At 32.7% G+C, this 24,323-nt stretch overlaps 1 protein-coding gene across 1 annotated transcript in view; it reads right to left on the bottom strand.

Annotated features, from left to right (window-relative positions):
* Nucleotides 1-6,419: 6,419 nt before the first annotated feature.
* Nucleotides 6,420-24,323, bottom strand: part of LOC127704953 (neurotrypsin-like) — a 33,385-nt gene continuing 15,481 nt past the window's right edge. The window contains exons 2-6 of the mRNA XM_052209197.1: nucleotides 11,055-11,223; nucleotides 10,172-10,395; nucleotides 9,155-9,305; nucleotides 8,059-8,240; nucleotides 6,420-6,540 (exon numbers count right to left, since the gene is read on the bottom strand). Coding sequence (XP_052065157.1) covers nucleotides 6,536-6,540; nucleotides 8,059-8,240; nucleotides 9,155-9,305; nucleotides 10,172-10,395; nucleotides 11,055-11,182 — 690 coding nt within the window. The 5' untranslated portion in view covers nucleotides 11,183-11,223 and the 3' untranslated portion in view covers nucleotides 6,420-6,535. The remainder of the gene's footprint in view (nucleotides 6,541-8,058; nucleotides 8,241-9,154; nucleotides 9,306-10,171; nucleotides 10,396-11,054; nucleotides 11,224-24,323) is intronic.

Here is a 24,323-nt window from a genome sequence, read left to right as displayed (position 1 = left end):
TGACAAATCTATTGATGTTTACAAAAATATAGGTATTAAACTTTAAAAATAAAGTATTATAATTTATGGCATGTCACTTTTAATTTGAACGAAAATTGGGGGCCGTTCTCTGATGCTTATTGTACCTTGTCCTTTGCAGATTTAACATTGTTGCGCTGATATTTAGAGTAATTATGTATATATATATATATAAGTCTAAATTGAAAACAACGTTCAAACCTATGATTGCGTTGGATAAAAACCGCAATTTTTATACGTGTGCATGTAAAACAAATTTCTTGGTAGAGGGGTCTAAATACAGCACAAACAACATTTTCCAAAAGACCAAAAAAGTGAAAAAGTATATTTAAACAAAGGCAAATATTATACAAGCCCAAACGAAAAAATATAAATAAGTCTAAATTGAAAACAACGTTCAAACCTATGATTGCGTTGGATAAAAACCGCAATTTATATATATATATCGCTTATTATCGAATTGTTTTCAAAACAGATGTAAATTTGTATAGAAAACACATAAAATCGGCGAAAAACGTTCAAAAAAACATAAAATCTCCAACTACCAATGCATAGATTTTTCTTACAAATTAATATGTTATTGATGCATAAAATATTTTTGTAATGGTGTAAAATAATAATAGAGTCACCGACTTCGGTTTTTTTCGTTATAAATCCGTCAAAATGGTGATCCATTCGAAAAATACCACAAATTATCAAAATAACGTGACATCAGTCATCGCGTTAAAGGTCGTAAATATGTAGATTTGTTTACGTTTTCCCCTACTAACTCCGTGACAGATTGACAATACATCGAAATCGAAAAATGTGACCCTATAATCATTTTAATATCAATCAAACAAAAATTGACAATTGACAAATCAACAATTTCAAGATATCAATTTTAAGAAAAATATATGCCTTCGTCATAAAAAATTGTTAATTTAAAGGCCATATGGCTTTAATGATAACATCAAAGGAGTAGGGAATTTGTCCAGCCTACAATGATGTAAATGTAATGATCTAATTTAATATTACCGTACGACACCGCCGTAGGCATAGGCAAAACATTACCATTCTCCCAAGGTAAAAAACAGTCTACCAAATCTAGATCGACCTCTGGGAGTTTGATAACCTTTCTTCGCATCTTCATCATCCACTAGGGTTACATTACATTAAAACTATTCTTTTTTCACTGCCTGTTATTTTTCTAAAATGTTTATGCACTTGACAAGGGATGCATAAATACATTTTCTCCAATATTCAGACTGGTCAGTATAATTTGTGATGTAGCTCTTTTCCGTCTTTTGAAACCAGTAAGATTGGAAGCTTTACATGAAGAATAGTGGAAATTCCTTCCAGTTTAATTTTCTATTAAAGGAATTAAAGGAATTTATGCTATGAACATCAGCAACGTTCTCCAACACAAGGAGGTAACATCTTAAATTCCACTTTATTTTCAAAATCAGTCTTTACCTATTGTATCCTACAGTTTCACCAAAACCATTGCACCTAAAGTATTTAACTATAAGCAAGCATTACATAACCTTGATTTAGAAGAATACCTAAAAAAAACCTTCTTACATGTGACTGTTCCAATTCGCCTTATATTTACACATCAGTTGGAACCATAACTTCAAAATGATTATGAATTCCATTGAGGACTACGCCAGAGCATGGGCTAAACGAAAAGAAGTTGAACTGGGCACTTTGTCAGAATAGGTCAAAACAACCAGGTCTCTGATAAAACGTCGAATTCATCAGTTAAAAAAAATTGTGTGAATGATCAACTAAAGTCCATTTTCAGAGACGAAGAAGCTGTGAAATGCTATCATTTCTTCGCGATAAATATGCTGTTGTTCCTGCGGACAAAGCTGAAAAAATATTGTCTTTGTATGTAAATCGTACTACTACGAGAGTCTTGTAAAAGAATTAGGAATAAATGAGAACTCGGGTAATCCCACATCCAAAAACATATCATTTGACAAGGATGAGATTTTGGCGAATCATAAGTCCTTCATGGCTTCAATGAACATTACACTGAACAGGAAATCTGATGATTTACATTGTTGTATTGGATACCAAAGCTTCACAAAATTCCGTACAAACAACGATACATTACCGGCTCATCTACATGTTCTACAAAGGAATTGTCCCTTAGATTGACAAAAATGCTGTCCGCAGTGAAAGAGGTTCTTCAGAAGTACAGTGAAACTGTTTACTCGCGTAATGGTATTAACCATATGTGGATTCTACAAAAATTCTAAAGAACTTCTGGATAATTTTAAATCTCGATCATTCTCTGAAATTTATACTATCAAAACTTTTGAATTTTTCAACCCTGTATACCCCCATTCTCCATGTAAAATTGAAAAATCGTCTGAAAGAAATAATTTACAATGCTTTTCAAAATAAAAATAGTATCTTTCGCTATAAATTTATTTCCTTGGGATAGCATATGGCATATTTGGTTAATAGTGAACAAAAAGGTAAAACATGCTACACAGAGGAACAAGTGAGCAGTAAACTTGAGTTTCTTATTGACAACAGATTTGTTGAATTTGGAGGTAGACTTTTTCAACAAATTGTCGGCATTCCTATGGGAACGAACTGTGCGCCTCTCCCTGTCGACCTCTACTTATTTTCATATGAGACGGAGTTCCTTAAGACACTTATCAAACACAAGTAGATCACGGAAGCCATATCATTTAATTTCACATTCAGATATTGATGATGTTCTTTCCATTAACAAGTCAAACTGCTCAAATGGAAGCAGTATTATAACTAATTCGTGAAGGATTCCACGGAACCCTCTGTCTTGCTTAAGATTGTTGCTGTCAGTTTAAAAGTGTAATGTTGACTGTAACAAGTTCATTTACCTGTAAAAAGTTTGTTTTTCTGTAGATGCTTTATCTTGATCTTGAAGATTAACTCCTATACAAATTTTTATAATAGTTCAATGAGGTTTACAAATTTAATTATGACAAAACAGTTTAATTCGGTAATACTTCCTGCAAAAAAACTTATATAAAAATAAGAAGATGTGGTATGATTGCCAATGAGACAACTCTCCACCACATACCAAATGACGTAGAAGTTAACAACTATATGTCACTGTATGGCCTTCAACAATACGCAAAATCCATACCGGATAGTAAGCTATAAAAGCTCCTGAAATGACAAATGTAAAACAATTCAAACGAGAAACCTAGCGATATAAATGATGAAGACGCCGACGCGACATGAATGTCGCAGGTTCGACACAAATCAAATGACTTGTACTTTATTGTCAACAAATGAGACACTTTTAATCAACTCACACGTAAGTTACAGGGAAATAAGAGACAAAGCAACAATTCTATAAAATAAGAATTCTTCGATTTTTTTTTTAGCGTGTATGATCATTTGAACATATACGAATACCAATATTTTATTTTTGTAAATTGCATTCCCTGATATACCTCGCACTATTTGAAAAAAAAACTTTTTGGAATATCTGTTTCACAGGTGACGACGGATATGTTCCAATTGTAGTAATCACAATCCCGTTCTCTTTTTCTCGAATGTGACCTACCGAATTAGACCAAATCACTCGGTTTGTACTTTCACGAATAACACGACGGGTGCCACACATTGAGCAGGATCTGCTTACCCTTCCGGAGCACCAAAGATCACCCCCGGATTTTGATGGATTTATATTGCCCAGTCATACCGATCTATCGAGTTAAGCCAATTGCAACTGATTTTTACAGTTTTTCTTATGTTGTGCTGTTACACTATTGTCCCAGGTTAGGGTTAGGGCTGAGCGCTCAAAGACATGTTTAACTCTGCCACATTCCTTATGTGCCTGTCCTAAGTCAGGAGACTGTAGTTTAATGGTAGTCGTTGGTTCATGTTTGTCATATTTGGTTTTCGTAAATTGTTTTGTTATAAATTAGCAACAATAAATATTGCCGACTATACGGTGTATTGAAGGCCGTACGGTTGCCTATACTTGCTAACATATACTGCATTTAAACTCTGATGGATAGTTGTCTCATTGACAACCATACCACATCTTTTAACTTTAGATTTCTATATTGTGTTTTGTATACTGTAACATTGTTTATCTTTTGTGCGCATACCCCTAAGCCCTCTTTTCGGAATCCCGAGTAAAAGCCCTCGATCATCGATAGAAAATTTAAATACGAACTAATATTTAATCTAAATGAGACTCAAATTCGAAGTCTAACTCGAACTCTACCTCAAAAGGTGACTCAAATTCAAAGTTGAAGTCGAATTGTAAATCGCACTCTGCCTTCAAATGAGACTCAAGCTCGAAGTTCAACACGAAACTCAATGCTTACTCGAACTTTAATTCTAATTATGCCTTGGATTCTAACTTAAAATCGAAGACTAACTCGAAGTGTAACTCGAATGTTATCCCTAACTTTAATTTTAACTTTAACTGGATGGATGGCCACACTCATCCGAGGCACATTAAACATGGAAATTGGTTCTAATAATAGAACTAGTTTTTCCCAAATTGTCACGTGGTTTTACCTCATGACAGACCCACATCAATTACTGGAACGAACACATCATGTAGTGTGAAATCGTCAAATTTTGAAACATCATTATGTAATGTTAAAGCCATATAAAGAATTGGCAAATCATCATTACGAAATAACAAAACCACATCATGTAATGAAACAATTATATTACGTTAAGCCACATACACCTCAAGTAATGTTAAAACCACATTGTCTAATGACACAACCACATTAAATAATTGTGAAACCACATCGAGTAATGACAAAACCATATTAAGTAATGACAATACTATATCAAGTCAATACGAAACCATATCATGTAATATCGAAATATCATTAAGTAATGACTATTCCACATTGAGTTATATCATAACATCATTACGTAATGTCAAAACCATATTATGTAAAGACAAAATATCATCAAGTAATAATAAAACAAAATAACGTAATATCAGAGTACCACATAAGACAGCTGTGGCGTTCCATAGAAATTGCAGGTGTCCCCTTATCACCAGACATGACAAATATCTCGTATATGACACATGCAGATTATCATACTAATGACAATAGCAATTATCTGAGTATGCGACCGTGTTCAGTTCAACAACAAGACATTTAGGACTTTGATGACTCTGAACAACACTGTCTCATTTCTAAATGTAAAACCAAAAACCAAAAAACCTGTAAATTTGCATCACATATTCTCAATTTACAAATAATCGAACTTAGTAAGTACTTCAGCACTGACATGATTTATAACAAACCTATCTAAAATTGACCGTTGATAAATTTTGAAATTGTTAGAAACTAAGGTTTCAACTCCTTCAGGCAAAGTTGACCTTAGATGGATTTGGCTATTTTTTGTTAGGTCCTTTATTGGTTATATAGCTCTTCAACTGTTTCGGTTCTTATACATCCTTGGCTTTCAAATATTCGGCTTTAAGCGTTTCTGACGAAGGTAAATCCAGAAAAGCGCTTTGGAAGCATGAAATGTATAACGTGTTGTTTTCATTTTTTTTTCAAACTTCACCAGAACCTACGATGATCTGAGTTGTAAATCAACATATTTCTTCTACGAATTAGAATGTAACCTATGCGGATTGTTATATGTCGTTGAAACGAAAATAAGGTTTAATAAACATATGTGCGGCCATAGATGCAAATGACATTGTTTACCAGCATTTTAATAAGCCTGATCATTCAATCTTTCAATCTAGTTTGCATCATCGAAAAAATATACAACAGGACTAACAATCCTCATCTTGCAACCCTTCTTCGTAGACAAAAAAAAAAGACTGCTGAAATCGAGAATTGGGAACTGCGACATCATATGAGTGCAATGACTAAATTGATGGTATACAGTAATAAGTATTATATCCAATTTTCTCAACCTTGGTAGATGGGATAAACATTTTCAACTCCTCGACGTAGACGCAGTCATGGTCATTGTCAGTATACTTCACATATTATTCATGATGTATCTTTTAATGACCTTCTGCCATTTATACAAACGCCAATCACATTCTCACGAAGCTTTTTTTATTGGTCTTTTCAAGCTCATTCACTGTACAACTTATCTACTAACCCTCCCGCAGACACCTGAGATCACAACCGGTTTTTGGTGGGGTTGGTGTTGCTCAGTCTTTAGTTTTCTTTGTTGCGTTTTGTATACTGTTGGTTGTACTTCGGTGTCTGTTTTAGTTTTTTGCCATGGTGTTGTCAGTTTATTTTCGACCTATGAATATTAATGCCCCTTTGGTATATTCGCCTCTTTTACACCATAAGTTAGTCGGTGCTCCTAACGAAAAGAGGCTCATACAGAGCATACATACACACACAACATACATTATATATTTGCAATTCGAAAGTCCCACATGTGAAAAAAGGATATAGAATATAAGAAGTTTAATGTAGAGCAAAATCACAAACTATCCGTGTTTTGACCACTTTTATTACGTCGGATATCTGCGTTTATATCATGAAGCTTGATCAGTTCGTCTGTTCATTTATCCTGCAAAATATATATAAGAGTTATTAACACATATTATCATCGATGGTTTCCTTGAAAAAGGGGTGCTGATTACAACGAAGCTACAAAACCAACTGATAAAGTTAAAGTCATACCTTCACTAATTTTACGGACTCCATCACGATTTGATTGACCGTTATGCCCTCTTCACATACACGGATTTTTCTTACAAGCTCTTACGGATCGTCAACTCTTAGTCAATCACAAGCATCCGTAAATGACTTGCTGGTATCCGTAAATAACTCGTAACAACTCACAACGACTCGCAGAAACTCTTAAGGATCCGTGAAAGGAGGGGCAATTTTTTTTACATGTCAAAAATCGTCATACGACATTTTATTATTCTAACGGTCTATATCTGGTATACAACTTCATTAGCACCATTGCATGTAATGCGTCAAAGATCTAGAAGTTATTTCATTCGTACGGTTTGGAATTGCGAGTATTTATATATTTTGTTTATATATAAATTAAGAACAAATATCAAATCATTTCATAGCTTATGAACATAGTCCAATAAAAGAGGGACGAAAGATACCACAGGGACAGTCAACCCCAATAATATCTCCTTTTTTTCTTATTGCGCATTGACCACTAATACAAAGACAAATGTATAATTCTATTTTTGGTATTGAAAAAGATTGGGAAAATGTAATTACTCTGTATTAAATACAAAAGAGTATTCCAGGAACTTTATCTCTAGATAATACTCACTGGATGTTAAGTATCCAACAATCAATCAATCAATCTAGATAAAACTCTTAAATTTAACACTTATCTTAATTTATAACATGTAAGATCTTGAGATGACATAGTCCTATAACCTGTAAGATCTTGAAATGACATAGTCCTATAATCTGTAAGATCGCGAGATTTACCGCCTTGCTTACTCCAGTAAATATGAAGTCACGGTATTTATTTTATCAAAATAAGCATAGATTTGCTGCAAAGTAGGGAAGACAAACACTTATTGTAATACAGGTTGATCTTGTTTGGCTAAGGTAGAATTATAAAAACCTCATAAGTCTTTTTTTCTGTTGGTTATAAATAAATTAATGGCGTGTTTTTGTATTCATTTCAGAAAAAAATAGATTTCAATTCACATTCATGTTAAGCTCTTAATGTTGTTGTATAATTATTTTATTGTGAGATTGCTGTCTCATAGACCTTTACCCAATATCTCCTTTTTTTTCTTATTGCGCAATGACCACTAATACAAAGACAAATGTATAATTCTATTTTTGGTATTGAAAAAGATTGGGAAAATGTAACTACTCTGTATTAAATACAAAAGAATACTACAGGAACTTTATCTCTAGATAATACTCACTGGATGTTAAGTATCCAACAATCAGTCAATCAATCTAGATCAAACTCTTAAATTTAACACTTATCTTAATTTCCATCAACAGCTGAATAAAATAGATATTGATTTGATGTAAAGAAAGAACATAAGAAGAATCTTAAATTGAATTAAAACTAGTAAAATCCAATAATAACCTTCAATGGGTTCTGTCCTACACTTCACTCCAACAGTACCGATGTAAATTGCTGTTGTCCCAGTTTCCCATTCAACATTACACTCCTCTAAATCGCTAGCATTTGGAGGACATTTGATGTCGTCTATCCACATCTGTCCCTTTCCGGGAGGGATATTATCATATTTCGGCATACCTCCATACCTATATAATTATTGGTTGCACTTGTAAAAAAAGGTTCATGTCGCATGTTCATTTCTTTAGTCGCATGTTATGTTCGATAATACTTGCATCTATATTACATGTTCATGTAGTCATTCGGTCATCAATTTTGTTGACCTGTATGTACTTAAATCTACGGTGGGTTCGTGTTGTTCAGTCTATGGCGTTGTCAGTTTATTTTTGACTAATGAGTTTGAATGTCCCTTTGGTATATTTCGCCTCTTTTTTCGGGATAAGAAGTATATATTTCTCAGATGATACGATATTCTAAAACCTGCATTTCCTATCATGATTCTCTTGATATAGGGTTGCTGCACACAAGGCATATTTGTTACCGAGAGTGCTAACTTAATGTATGAATTTAAAGTCATCCCTTCGACAGTTTTACGGACGGTATCACAAGCTGGTTGACCGTTATAGAACATCTGTGTCACCTGCATGAGCAACACGACGGAGCTGAAATTGTTTCCCCTTCCAGAGCACCTGAGTACGTTTTTTGCCAAGGGTTGTCAGTTTTTCTTCGCATTATTAGTTTTTAGTGTCCCCTTGGTATCATCCACCTCTTTATCAAAATGTTTTATTTCGAATTTTTCACTAGTATATATATTCAATTTGCGAACGTCAAATCTCATATCGTGGGTAACAACTCTACACAGCAATGTTATCGTCAATTGTGACAAAAACACACTAAGATACCACAAAATATATACCATACTATGAGGTTTCTGACTTGCGTAGGGTATAGCATCAAACTCGGGCAATCCTCGATAGATACACTAAACATCCTTCAGCATATTTTTCCCCCGCGTCATACGGCTCAACGCTAATTAATGCAAATTTAAATTTAAAACTGTTATTTCGAACCAGTATAGCAATGAAATTGTTTCAATACTTACTTATATCCCATCATTTTACAAAACACGTTTGCTTCCGGATTACCAAACGATGTTGCCGAAGTTCCCCAAATGTTGTTGTGTAAAAGTTCAACTCGTCCTTCGTTTTCTTCATTCGACCCTGCTAGTCGAACACGCACTTCTGGATTAATACCTTAAAAGGAATTTGATAAAAACAAGTAGTTCTGACTATTGTGTCGTTTAACAATTTGTTTTTTTACATAGATATTAAAACATTTACTGAAACATGAATTCCGTAAGTGTTGTTATTTGAACAATTGAGACAAGAAAAGGTCCTTTTCTGTTATCAATACTAGTGCCATGAGATAATTTATAGTGTTTATTTTATTTTCAATTTCATAAACCAAACATTTAATTTCTTCAATTACATTAGTAATTCTTCATTCATATTTGCTTTAAATAACTAAAATGAATGAAAATGGAGGCAAACAATCGTCAACTTGAGTGATTGGAGCATTATTTTCTATGCATGAAATAATTTCAATGCTCATATTGCTCTTACGTCATAATTTATAGCCTCATAATTATATTTTTCTTGTTTATTTCTTTTTCTTGAAGCTTATTTTGTTGGTTGCCCAATTTAATTAAGGAATGACTGTAATATTTTTTCTGTCTATGAAGAAATAACATCAAAAATGTGGTGCACACTGAATAACCCGCGTAGCGGGTTATTTTAAAGTGTGCACCACATTTTTTATGTTATTTCGAATAGACAGAAAAAATATTACAGTCATTTCTTGTAATTTAATTCTGAATTCCATTTTAAACCGGAGTAAACCATGAAAAAACGTTGATGACGTCACGGTCACATGACAAAATTATGTATATGAGCTGATAAACAAAACAACGTCAGCCAATCAGAAGACGCGTTACATCCAAAATTAAATTATATTCGAATAATAAAAGTGTCCGTACAGATGAACATATTAAGAGTTTATTAAACCCCGTAACAATCAGGTATGTTGTCATATTAGGCATGATTGTTGCCTTTACACTTACTAATTTCCGTATCGGTCCAACATCTTATAGCCAATGCCATGGAAATTCCAAGATCACATCCACATGATGTTGCTTCACAGCGTTCTCCCCAGTCCGTATGCCTACATTCATTAAAATGCATTGCGTTCTCGGGGCATGATAGGTTTTGCAAATATTCTCGGGTCATATCCAATGAACTATTCGAAAGGTAAATATCTTGTTTCATATAACTCCAACCACCAAACCTTGAGCAAGATAAAAAATACAGGTTAACATTTATGTAAGGTATCTGCTATTACATCCCTTTTTGAGAACGTACGTTCTGTTTGTGCTACTGTAAATTCTTATAATAAAAAATTCACGGATATTAAAACATGTATCATAATTATGATTTAATGAAACCACGAAACAGATCACTGTAAACTTGTCGTGACTAAATATCTCGTAAAATCGATTTCCTTATATTCTCCTTTTCAGTAAATAATTGAATTTCGTGTGAAATTACATTTTAAACTGAACTTTTATTACAAAGTCAGCTCCAAGAAAGTTTTCACACTTCTCCTGATTTGGTTATTTATTATATCACAAAAATGCTATATTATTTTGTTCACACTACAATCAAATATATATACAATATAATGTTAATAGGTTTACCGTACTCCCCCAACTGCTTCGTGCCGAATACAAAAACAAACAAAAAAGTTGATACTTTTCTTATATTGATCTTATATTGTTAAATGTCAACACAAAATAAGAATTATTTTCCATCCCGAAACGAGCCCCATATTTTGAGGACAAGTGGCGTAACGAGAAATCAACATTGCACGAGATATAGCGAGATATCACTTTGTTACTGTAGTTGGGTAAATAAATACCATGCTGCAATATTATTACGTTTACTTACCTGAAACCAAGAGTGTGACAAAGAGTATTGACTTCTGACTGCCCGTTGATTCCGTTGAAGCACACAAATCCCCAGTGTCCATTTAGAAAAACTTCAACAACACCTTCACGTAAATCTTTGAGATCCATACCTGGTATTTTTACTGTCAAACGAATTGGTACATCTGGAACTGAAGCCATTACTTCAGGTGTTAAACATTTTCCATTAAATTTCACAAATACAACTTAACTTAATATAGTTTCCATACAGTGTTTATGCGCACAGTAAAATAAGACCTTAAAAAGTATTAACCCTTTCATTTTTTTCAAACCAATTTTGACTATTGAGATGGGTCACAAGATACCTCCCCTTGATTTGCCTTATTCAGTATATGTTAGGAAAGTTGAGAGATTAAGATATCCCATCACTGGACCGGATTTTAACGGATATGAGCAAATGAAGGTTCATTGAAATTCAAGTCTTACCAACTTTAATGCTGTTTATAGTGCAAATAGACGGCGATGAATTATGAAAAAACTTGAAACGAATAAAAGAATTAAATATTAATAGAAGCTATCAGTTAGAAAAACTCATTTATTTATCGTTCTGTGTCCAGCATCCAATCGACTGTTCGTCAAGATTTGAAGTAGTTGACGTGAAGCACGTGTGATGTATTGTCATTATAAAATGTACAAAAAATGAAGTAATCAAAACAAGGGACCAAAGAAGTGACATGATTTAACAATCATGCTTCATTTATTATTTAGATTTCAAATATATAAGATATTGTTTGATGTGAAACAAAACAGATGTAGATAAAAGATGAAGAAAACACATACTAACAATGCTTACATTTACTTCATTTGAACTTTGGTGGATAGTTGTTTAATTGGCAATCATACCACATCTCCTTATTTATATAAGATACTGCATTATTACATACTTTCCAAAGGCTGTAATCTACACGTTACTCCAACCAAAAATCTACAGTCGGTCTTTGGTTCTGGACAGTAGCACTGACTTATATCTGTAACATTCGGAGAGCATCGGAGTCCAAATATACACATTCGATTCCTATTTCTTCTTGAGGTAAGTAGTGTTTTAAACACAGGCCTATCATCTATTAATCGATTACGTGGTACTCCTCCATACCTGCATAGACAAACTATTTACTATTTACCGAAATGGAAGATTGTAGGTTGTGTTAAAAAATAAAATAAGGAGAAATAGTATGATTGCCAGTGAGACAACTATCCACCAAAGACAAAGTGACGTAGATGTTAGCAACTGAAAGTCACAGTATGGCCGCAAATATACACTTCACAACAAGCTTAAAAAAAAAGCCCTAACATTATATAAAAAAAAACTAATATCAATTCAAACGAAAATCCAAGAGCCTGATTATGTACAAAACCAACAAGCGAAACACAACCATTATATATAGTAACAAACGGTAGCACTGAATTACAGGTTCCTGACTTGGTAAAGGCACATACCGAATCGGACGGAGTTTAACATGCTTGCAGGCGCCCAACCTTCCTCTAAAATACGACAGCGGTGTTACAGCGCAACCTAAGAACAAACTATTAAATTCAATTGAAAAAGCTTGACACATCAGATCGATACAAATCGCAAAAAAAAAAAAACAAACAAAAACAAAATTACTAAAAACACAAAATACCGATCTGAGATCCTAGAAATTGCTGAAAGCTAGTTCCAAGCAAAACATAACTACAAAAACATCATATATATCAAAAACAAAATATCAATCAGTACACATCCAATGTACCAAGTCAGGAATATGACAGTTGTTTTCCATTCGTTAGATGTGTTTGAGATTTTGATTTTGCCAATTGTTCAGGGATTTTCCGTTTTGAATTTTCCTTGGAGTTCAGTATTTTTGTTGTTTTACTTTTTAGTGTAAAGATTTCATAAACAGAGTAGAAAAAAAATTAACCTAGTGCAATGCCAGAAAAATAAGTATCGACAGAATGTAGAACTGTAGGCCTTGATAACTGTTTAATATTATACCTATTTAGTAATGTTTTAATTTATTGATAAGAACATGCATGTTAATTCCGATGAAAACAATATTCAAACTTCTTATAACAATGTTAAATCGATAACCATTCAGAACAAGTTTATTTTACTCTACTGGTATCTGAATATCTAAGATCGTGAAAACATGTCGCTATTGAAATGCATCGACACGGCGTATCCATCATCTAATTCGTGTTGGTGACCAATAATGTTATGAAGTGTCAATTTCAGTCGTCGTTCTAACTCTGTTGAAACAGTTTTTCGAGCGTAAAGTATTAACTGAGATAACTAAACGCTATGGATGGAGCAGACGTTACTGTTGAGAAGTGGGAAGTTCAAAATTGCAAAGTTAAAATAATCATGTTTGCCGTAGATTCTATTTTAAAGTCATCCACCTGTGTCAAACTGGAGGAAAAGATCAAGACATGAAACAGACATTCTCCTTCTCTTTCGGTGGCATTCTTAATAAAAGGTTCAATGGGATATATGAGATGTAAACACTCAATGAATTGTGGGTTTTTGAGTGACGGGAATCATCAATATGTCCGAAAGAGAAATTTTGAAGGATGTTTGTCTTTCGATTTTGATGAAGTTGCTTTATGAATTCAAATTCGAACCCATTGGAAGACCAACTGTCTACTGAAATATAAACTCAAAAAATATGTCGACCATAAAAAAAGTTCAGCATTTAGATCACATCATTTTCAGTGTAAGGGTTGAAGGAATCAGAGTGGTTCTTAACAAAGTATGATTTTTCATGACCTAAAACAGGGAATTTGTACGTTGCAGTCGATCTTTCAATTGAGCATGGATACAAATAGTGTTAAGCGTAGAAAAAAAAAAAAGATTATTATATTACTGCACATTTGTGATTAAAGATTTTGGAGTAGATCTTTAGAATATTTATTAATCCACCTCTGATTGACACCGCTGGATGAATATACATCATCACAATATTATGAAGACTATATTTTACTGTACAATGAATTGTGTTAATTCGAACATCTTGCCAACACATGATTTTTGTGATTTGGTTATCCAGTATAAAGATATGAGAATTTCATCGTCCTTTTTTTTTTTATCTTAATACCAAGGAAGAGAGGACGGATTTGTGAATTTCTAAAATCTCCTCTTTCTTAGATGATATAGGGGGATATGTTAGATTTCAATTTTTGCTGTGAATTCCAAGATCTTTAGTGAGGCATTCCAAATAATATTTTTTGCATATACAACAATATAGTTTGAGGCTTTGTCTGCTGAAGCAACAACACATTTGTTGTGAAAGACGATATAGCATTTAACGTAAGGACACTTGTCTTTTTTAAACTTGTCTGTTGACCTTTTCATGTCTTTTCCAGATTTACGGGTTAGCGTCTCGTTTAGGTATACCACATGTCGCCTTTCAAAGAGTGAAACGCGAGACCGAATAGAATAAATGAAAAAAAAATCTAACTTTTTCCTTTTTAATCTGTCAAGTTTAGTTAGACAGGCATAATAATTACAAATAAGATACTAAAGTTTTCATAGAGGAGCAACATCAGCTGTCATGTATGCCTTTAGTTGTTGAGGGTCTGTTAAACGTCATTCATGTAGCGCTTTAGAAGATATAAGGTGGTGTTACAGAGAAGAGAAATAAGAACAATAAATGGAGACAAACTAATCCGTTATCAAAAACCTTCAAAGGCCTCTAAAAACTTTAAAAAAAAATCAATTTTTAATATGCCGCCTTAAAACGCTTTGGGTCCGTAGTCAAATATAATATATGTCAGTTAATTGGCAACGTCATAATTGGTTTTACTATTACAATTTACTCCCATGGCCTCGACAGTTTTCAAAAAACACAGAAACAAATAAATAAAGGATGACACGGATTTGTTTAAAGCACGATTTCGTAAATAAAAGTCAGTTTAAATTGGATATTTAGTAGAACTCGAATGGGTAAGTTTTAAAATTGTGAAAAACTTTACAAACATTCTAACCGCCTGTAATTGGGGAATCGTTTGATTAAGAATGTCACGTATTCATTTATTCGCCGTGTACGTCAATATTAATATTAAAAGTGTGGTCAATTACGACAAGAGCAAATATATAATTTGATCTAGAGCGCCTCGATCAAAATATTCTCCTAGAATCAAATAATCCATGGGGCTTCAATTTTGATTTTACCACAGGTTGGCGCTTCATACCAATATTTTACCCATTATTATTGCTTGTGGTACATTATTTTGCATTAAAGTGCAAATCCGTGTTTAAATCAATATAAACTCCAGCCCACATTAATTATTTCTTTACAAATATGTACATGTAATTTATAAGGAACTTTGAATATGTCAAGATGATTGCACTACAAACATATATTGTATATACTACCAAGAAATATACTAAATGGTTTACATACGGATATCCAAGTGATCGACACACTAAGGATGCCTCTATTGTACTGAAGCCCCGGAAGTCAAATCGATTCCATTTGTTTCGTTGGAGAACTTCAACAAGTCCTTCCCCTTCCTGTGTATATGATTCCAGTCTAGTAGTGGTTAATACTGATTCTAGAATTCATATAACTATCATTGTTGTATGTTTTATTATATGATGCCCCTTTTTACACATTGAGAAAATAAATAGGCCATTTTCTGATGATTGAAAAAACATTTTGATTATATAAAAGTAAAATATTTTCCCATGGCCCAAGTTTTCCATTTAAAGACATATATTCGAAAAGTGCCATAAAAAGACTTTTAGAGTATATATTGGCTCCATGAGTGTTGATCCCAATATATAGATATAAGTAGATGTGGTATGGCTGCCAATAAGACAACTCTCCATCCAAGTCATAATTTGTAAAAAAGTAAACCATTATAGGTCAAAGTACGGCCTTCAACACGGAGCCTTGGCTTGTACTGGCTCTATTGGTGCTGTGGATGTTGATCTCAATATATAGCCTGCGATTGTTCTGTGTATTTCTTAAATTATACTGTTTATTGTGTTTATGTTTATATAAAAAAAAACAATCTGGAATACCTTTACTACTAGTCAGTCAGATTAAGGTTTGCAGCTACTGAAAGCATGTAAAATATTCAATCTTTAGATGTTTAAATAGGTCGTTCTACAGTATGATTGAATAACAATATCAATAGCCATTATCAATGAGTCCAGTATATGTAAAAAAGAAATGGCTATGGGACGATTCATCATTTTCAAATTCGATTCCGGAAAATATTTATTCTTCCCTAACGTTGCACTAACACCTAATTCGATGTATTAATAAGAGTTAACTACGATGTCTTACTACATTACACATGCATGTTATACACAGATGAGCACTACTGATTGTTCTTATGTAGATGAAAGTTTGTTTGGCATACTAATCTATTGGCATGGTATCTTTGATGTGTTTTTATAGTTATATATGATTATGACTTTCGTTGCCTTTGATGTTTTAGCCTGAAGAAAGGAATTCGTACTAGAATTATTATATTTTTATTATTTTCACATACAGTAAATGTTGCTTAATTGATCTTAATTGACTTTTATGTAGATTCTCAAAGAACTAGCGTTAACGAATAACTGAAGTTTTCATTGCAGAAGGCATTTAACATAGAATTGGTGCGTTAAAGGACTTAAATGAGTATATTTTGGTAAAAGTACGTAACTGATAAAGCAAGAGTCATTGTTTGTTTAAAAAATGAAATTAAAAAAAAAAACATTGCTATTTAAACAATAAAACAAGTGATATTCTATTTTAATGTCCTGAACCGACTAGCATTGATCCATATCACAATCAAATATAAACGACCGTATAAACGTATATAAGTTCTCCTAAAAATTGAAGAGATAGCAGCAGATTAACGCTGTTAAATCTAGTAAAACCATCAAGAATATAGAAATCAAGACCAATAAAAAAAAACAAAAAAACACGTGGCGATCGTATCAACTACAAACGAAGCCAGAGTGTTTGCGTCGACATGATAAGCATATCATGTTATGCATGCATCATCCGCCATACGAATCCACAACGATTCAAATAAGAGAATATGACCCAATAATTGATAAATTTACAGATCAGACAACTGTTCTGCGATAAAAAAAAAAAAAAAACGAAGATCTGGAAAATCCTGTTTTTTATATTCTAATTTACCTTGAACATGAACTTTAAATTGTCTTTCTAAGGCAGTTGATCTTCCAGCATTAACATGACATGTAAAAATTCCAGAGTCCGAAGCTTTCGTATTTCTTATTAAAAGTTTACTCGTGTATTGCTGACCTGTCCGTTTCCTTAATCCAATCGAATATCTGCTATCCTCACTTGCGTTGATTGTGATTTTTTCAGATGTTATGTTATCTATCCTCTCCCACTGGCCGACAATATAAAAATCAAACACACAAGAAACAGTCTATCATTCAAATTCAAAATGCAAAACTAAAAAGGATAATTTGAATCTTTTTTGTAATGCAATTTAATACATTTATGTAAAAAAAACAGAGCAATTGAAAGTTAAAGGTCTCACTATGTAGTTCAAATATTTTCTTCTTGATCATCACATTTTCTTGGGAAAATCGGTTTTGTATTGTATGCCTGTAGACAGATATTTCCAAATATAAAAATAAAATAAGCTACTAAGTAGAGAAAATTCGTCTTCAACGGATTTATTTATGACTGTCTGTTGTTATTAATCAAGACCATGTTTTAAACTCTGGATCTCTTGTGTCGTTGGCAAACTGTCTGATTATCGTGGTTTCCATATCTTTGTTATTCATATCACATTATATGATTGAACAGACAAAACTTCAAAGTATATACTTTTTTTTATAATAGAAATATTAATATAATATTTAGCGACCTTTTTATACCATAAATCCACTGGAAGATATTTTTTATTTTTTTATTCACTATTGTTTTAACATACTTGAAGATGTATGATCGGAATCAAATTTAAAGTAAGAGTTCAGTCACATGTTCAAAGTGGAGCTGTACGGAAGCCTGTTTGTGTCTGGTGTGTTTTTTTTTTATAGATTTAAGTCGTTATTACTTGATAACGGTTAGTCGTATTAAAAATTTACTAAGTAGTGATAACGAGTTATCTAAGTCATGAAAAAGAATTAGCATATTCGTGATAACGAGTAAACTTTGTCGTGATAACGATTTTGCTACGTCGTGATAATTAAAGGCAATAGTAGTATACCGCTGTTCAATAGTCATGAATCGATTAAGCGAAAACAATGCCGGGTCACAAACCAAAACCGGGGGAAACACGGCAACTATAAGAGGATAACAACGGAATAACAGAAACACTGAACTGCTACAAATACAAACGCCAACATACATAGAAACGGAGTATTTGATAACAACTGCCATATTCCTGACTTGGTACAGGACATTTTAAGAAAAAATGGTGGGTTGAACATAATAAGTTAGCTAAGTATTGATAACGAGTTAGCTTAGTCGTAAAACTACACAATGACACTAACCGGCTCCCGTAGAAATGTCCTAGTTGAATTTACGGTTTTCAATTTCAGCGCTATTGTGAATAAAACGTCTAATTGGAACTTAAGATTATTTTGTATCACTACCATATTTTAGCTTTCAATTTAACTTAAACATATTTTAATACATAAAAAAACTTTACCTGGATATGAGGTTCTGCATTGCTGTGTACTTTACATCTAAGTATGATTTGATTGTTTTCTCCTATTCCATAATTACTATAGTAAGGCGGTAGGAACTCTAAACCAGGCACACTTGTGACATCTACATAAAACACATTTGGAAAATCAAAGATCCTCAGTAGAAAGAAAGACAGTATTTGCATCAATATGATGGATATAAGATACTAGCATGTGTCACATATCTTAGTTTGTAATCGTGCATTTCATTCATTTTATTTTACACTTAACTGTAAGGTCATTGAACATTGTAAACATTTACAGATATTTTAAGGTTGTATCAAAGCACAAGTCTATTTTCTCTAAAAAAAATATTAAAAATTTTAACAAAACTGCATTATTTTGACAAATAATTGTGAGTGCGAAATATTGAGCACATGTGAATACCATAGACATTTGAATTGCCACTTGAGTTCAATATTGGTGGGTCCACAAACCATTTGATTATGAATCCAAATCTTTTTTTTTTTTTATAAAAAAAAAATTTTCTATTTTGTTATTGTTCTTATGCACAAGGACCTTTCTTACATCTTTTCTATCTGAGAAAAGAGACAATATATTACTGATTTTTAAAATTTTATCTGTAGACATGCTAAAAACGGACTTAAAAGATAATAATAACAATACAGTCTAACGTTGATCCTGAAAAGTATATATACTTACAATGTGTTTCAGGGCGCCTATATACATCATAACCCTCATAAGCGTTGTTGTGGCGCACAGCGCCACACAATAAGAATATGTATATCCAATGTACATTGTAGCCCATCATTAACTCTTACCAATATATACATGTAGTTATATCTACTAAAATATCACTTCTGTAGAAAAAGTAACTACCTTTAATAATTTGAATTTAAGTACTATCTAAATGATAATCATCTCAAATTGGCATTAATTTCACTTACATTAAAATTGTAATTTATGACAAATGGCATTAAAAAGTCAATAACGCATGTTTAGTGACTAATTCGCCTAACTAGCACTTCGTACATTAGCATCCTTTCAAGTACTGGTATTTATTTTCAATGATGAGTGTTATTTATATTTTTGTGACTGTTCTTTTTTCATATGAAATCGGATGGTTATCGTAGTATTACTCCAAACAGATGTTCGTAACCCTTGACAGATTTCATGCGCCTTAAAAAATTATAACATTTAGTTTGCTTTTTTTGCAATGTTCTTGTTATCCTAATGCCACCACAGTCTACATACATATATATCATCCATTTATGTCAGCAATATATAACGACTCGATTTAATAAATTTGGATAACATTTTTATATTATTCACTTACTATTAGTCTCAATTTATTGCAAGTTATTATTTCTTAGTATCACTGACAATCTTTATTCAAGACAAAGGATAAACAAGACAGACTATGCCAGTTATAACTGTTTGGAATCATATACATCCTTAGCCTCCAAATATTCTACGTTGGGCGTTCCTGATGAAGGTAAATCCAGAAAAACGCTTCTGAAGCATAAAATTTAAAGTGTAATTTTCAATTTTTATGAATATTACTAGTGTAACCGTTCCCTGACAAAGATGTGTATTCATTTTCGTGATTGTTTTTTTTTCAATTTTTAGTTATCGTTTGAAATCACAATTGACGAGAGGTACTAGTAATTGGTTGAAATATATATATGGGGCATTTAATAAACTTCATGTAGTTCGGTGTACTTCCACGTGCGATTTCACAGCTGGTACACAAGTCTCTATGGGGAATCAACAGCCTGTGTTTTGTTTGGAAGATATTCTTTTGATTTCTGCTTCTTTAAAATTTTTAGTGTCCCTAAACGTTTTTTATGGTTTGGGTAAAGCACTCTATTTACATTTGTTCTTTAGCTGATTTTGGTATCTTTATTTAAATACGTGTGTTGAGGGGGGGGGGGGGGGGGGGGGTTGCATCTTGTACATCTTGATGTAACGAATCATGGGTAATACCAACACATAGCCAGTGTCTTAGTACTGGAATGAAAATACTGAGTATTTTCAATCTACAAAAAAGTGGTAAATTTCAAAGAAATTGTTTCAGAAGTACAATGTTCTCTTTGTTGATAATTTGCTTTTAACCTTTTATATTTTATTAGCAAGAAATATTTTCGGATATTTACGGACACCATCAAATTGTTTGATCGTTATAGAACATAGGTAACCAGAGAAATGTTCCATTTGTCTTAGAAAAAAGTAAAATAACAAAAATACCGAACCCCGAGGAAAATTCTAAACGGAAAGTCATGTTCACCCTTCTTTCATTGTGACATCACCGAATTTGATCAATTAATTGATATGTAGCAGTGGAGCAGTGAGTCTTTAAAAGTATAAATCATCATTCTAAAAGCAAATTAAGAAATAACATTCATATTTATCTGTTTTGTTAAAATTTGAATTTTACAATATACATTTAAACTTAAATTGGTTTATTGCTTTCAAAGAATGTGTTTTTGTGTATAATTACCAGTGAATCTTCATTACATGTCTATGTGCCTACAGTCTGAAAACGTTACATAAAGCATGGATATCCATGGAAACCTATCAACCATCTGAACTTAACTTTAAAGACAGAATATAAATACTAATTACCTTCGGAGGTGTCCTGAACATTCAAGATGACAACTGTAAAATAAAAATAAATGAAAAGGCATAAAAGAGAAGCGTAAGATACCAGAGGGACATTCAAACTCATGAGTTGAAAATAAACTGACATCGCCATGGCTAAAAAAGAAAAAAGACCAACAGACAAACAATAGTACACAAAACACAACATAGTAAACTAAAGACTGAGCAACACGAACCCCAACTAAAACTGGAGGTGATCTCAGATGCTCTGGAACGGTAAGCAGATCCTGCTCCCCATGTGGCACCCAATAAACTTTCATATATTCTGCATACATGTACTTGAAACATGGAATTGGTTCTTGTAGAGGGATGTCATACACTTGCTTACAGTTTATGACAAAGAGAAACTGAACTGTTCTGATTCGAGCACCACTGATGAATTTAATGAAGACGAAATGCGCATCCGAAGTACCAAATAGTTAGCTTGATATATATTTAAGGATTTTTGTTTTATGTACGATTCTTTTCAATGCATTCAAATACTCATTATGTAGACCTAGTGTTAATAAATCCTTTTGGAACATGTCGTGAGACGGCTGATCTATTCAGTTATCATCTTTGATGTTAACATTTACACGATTCATTATATTCATTATCATTCTCGAACATGGAGTAAAGATTGCATAATCTACGGATGTTCATATTTATACGTTAAAAATACTTTCTTTTTGTACTAAGGTACAAATGTAGATGGGGGTGAGGGGGTCTTAATTAAAATCCATAGAGTTTTAATAATTTGTAAAAATGTAGTTTATATCATGCTTTTTTCAAAAATATAATAAAAAGTATTGGTCACCGGGTTTTTTTTCACGCTACAGATTGTGGAAAATTGTCAGATTTTGTATCGATTATGCATGGAAAACCAAATTGTGTGTGATAAAAAGAAAACAACACCATAGAACTTTAAGATAAAATAGGAGAAGATAACTCTAACAATATGCTTTCAGATAAAGAAAAGAAAAAATGGGGTCACAGGACTCGTTTTCTTGCTACATAATAAAATAGGTAAATTCACAACACATTCTATTACAAAAGTTACTTTATCTGAGTTATCTCCCCTTATGTCTGAGTTACCTCCCCTTATACGGCAAAGTTGAAAAAAAATTAATCAAACAAAAATATTCTGTTTTTTGTAAAGTACAACCGTAAATATGATAAAACACATAATTTTCTATATTAACATGAAAAGTGTTACACATGAATTACATACTACTACTCTAGAAATTTGCACATTTCATTAAAGATCTAGACCAATTGTTATCTGTTATTTCAAAATCCAAGATAGAGGAAGACATAATTCGATATATGCAGTCAGTTTGGTTATATTTTGTCTTAATAAGGTCAAGAACTTTGATGATACATATCAAAATGCAAAATAATAATTCGACCTAATTTAAAGCTGTATGCGTGCGACATATGAGGTAACCTCAGCTTGATACCGATTTCTTATGTGCTCAACATTTACAAAATGTCAGCTGGAAAATTGAAATTAAGGAAGCCAGCAGGTAGATCGATTCCATTAATCGATTCTAACCACAAACAATCAAATGTTTACAAGGAAAGCGATGATTTGTCTATATTTATTTTGATATTGGGTTCAAATGGCTATTGGAAATTTCAAGATAAACTCGTGTTTATGTCAAGGAGATTGTGTTCGTGATTTAAAACTACAATTATTGTATATTATTCTGGAAACAGCGTAAATACCGCCATATCGGGAAATAGTTTTTTAAAAGGTTTCCCCAACTTGATTTCGAATCCTATAATTGACTGCTATGTAAAATTGAACTATTATAGTTGTTATAATTTTTCAATAAAGAATACTGTTAAAACTACAACTAAATACCGTCAACTGCAAATAAGAGTCACTTTGCTCTTCTGTGTTCAGATAACACATCGGTCATTATTATACTTTATGTCAAAATGCCAGATTTTGATTGGTTAATACGAGGGTTACAAATTTACTCTATCCTATGGTAAACACTCTATTACCCTTCACGGAGACACTTGATCAAGTGTGCGCTTTATTGAATACGGATGGTTGTTATGTACAAGATGTCATAGTTAATTACTTTGAATTTGAAATTAAATAGACAGTAATAACAGAACATTCAGTATAATAAATTGAATAACACATATCTGAGAGGGTGATAGAGCAGATTGTTACCCCTCGAAAAGACATTGTCAACCTTGGCTTCGCCTCAGTTGACAATGTTTTCTCGGGGTAACAATGTAACAGGGGTGGCCACTGGCTAATCACAAAAACTAGACACCCTTGTGTACTGGAAATATTTAATAGATGGTAAGAATATAACCCTGCAATTAACAATATAATATGTATAAACACATGTACTAAACAATAATATCACATTATGCATTTAAAGACAATTGTACATCTAGTCCCTGATAATTAACAGTAAATAAATAAAAGTGCTATTGCAAAGTATCACAAATACATAAGTATGAAAAGAAGGTTATTCTTTATAGTAAATTGCAATAATATTCAATATACAATATTCAAATAATTATTAAATAGTATTTCTTTATTTATACGTTTATCAAACTGTGAGAGTTTCATAAATAAGTTCGTAAATTTTACGGACGCCATCACGATTTGGTTGACCGTTATGGAATAACCGTTTCACAGATGATATCGGATATGTTCCTTATGTCTTAACTACAATACCCTTCCCTTTTCACGAATGTGACTTACCGAATTAGACTATTTACGGGATTTGTAATAACATAAGCAACTCGACGGGTGCCACATGTGGAGCAGGATCTGCTTACCCTTCCGAAGCACCTGAGATCACCCCCAGTTTTTGGTGGGGTTCGTGTTGCTTAGTCTTTAGTTTTCTATGTTGTTTCATCTGTACTATTATTTGTCTGTTTGTCTTTTTATTTTTGGCCATGACGTTGTCAGTTTGTTTTCGATCAATGAGTTTGACTGTCCCTCTGGTATCT

This window comes from Mytilus californianus, unplaced genomic scaffold, assembly GCF_021869535.1.
Source record: "Mytilus californianus isolate M0D057914Y unplaced genomic scaffold, xbMytCali1.0.p SCAF_6, whole genome shotgun sequence".
Classification (NCBI taxonomy): domain Eukaryota; kingdom Metazoa; phylum Mollusca; class Bivalvia; order Mytilida; family Mytilidae; genus Mytilus; species Mytilus californianus.
This window is presented reverse-complemented; position numbering and strand designations above follow the sequence as displayed.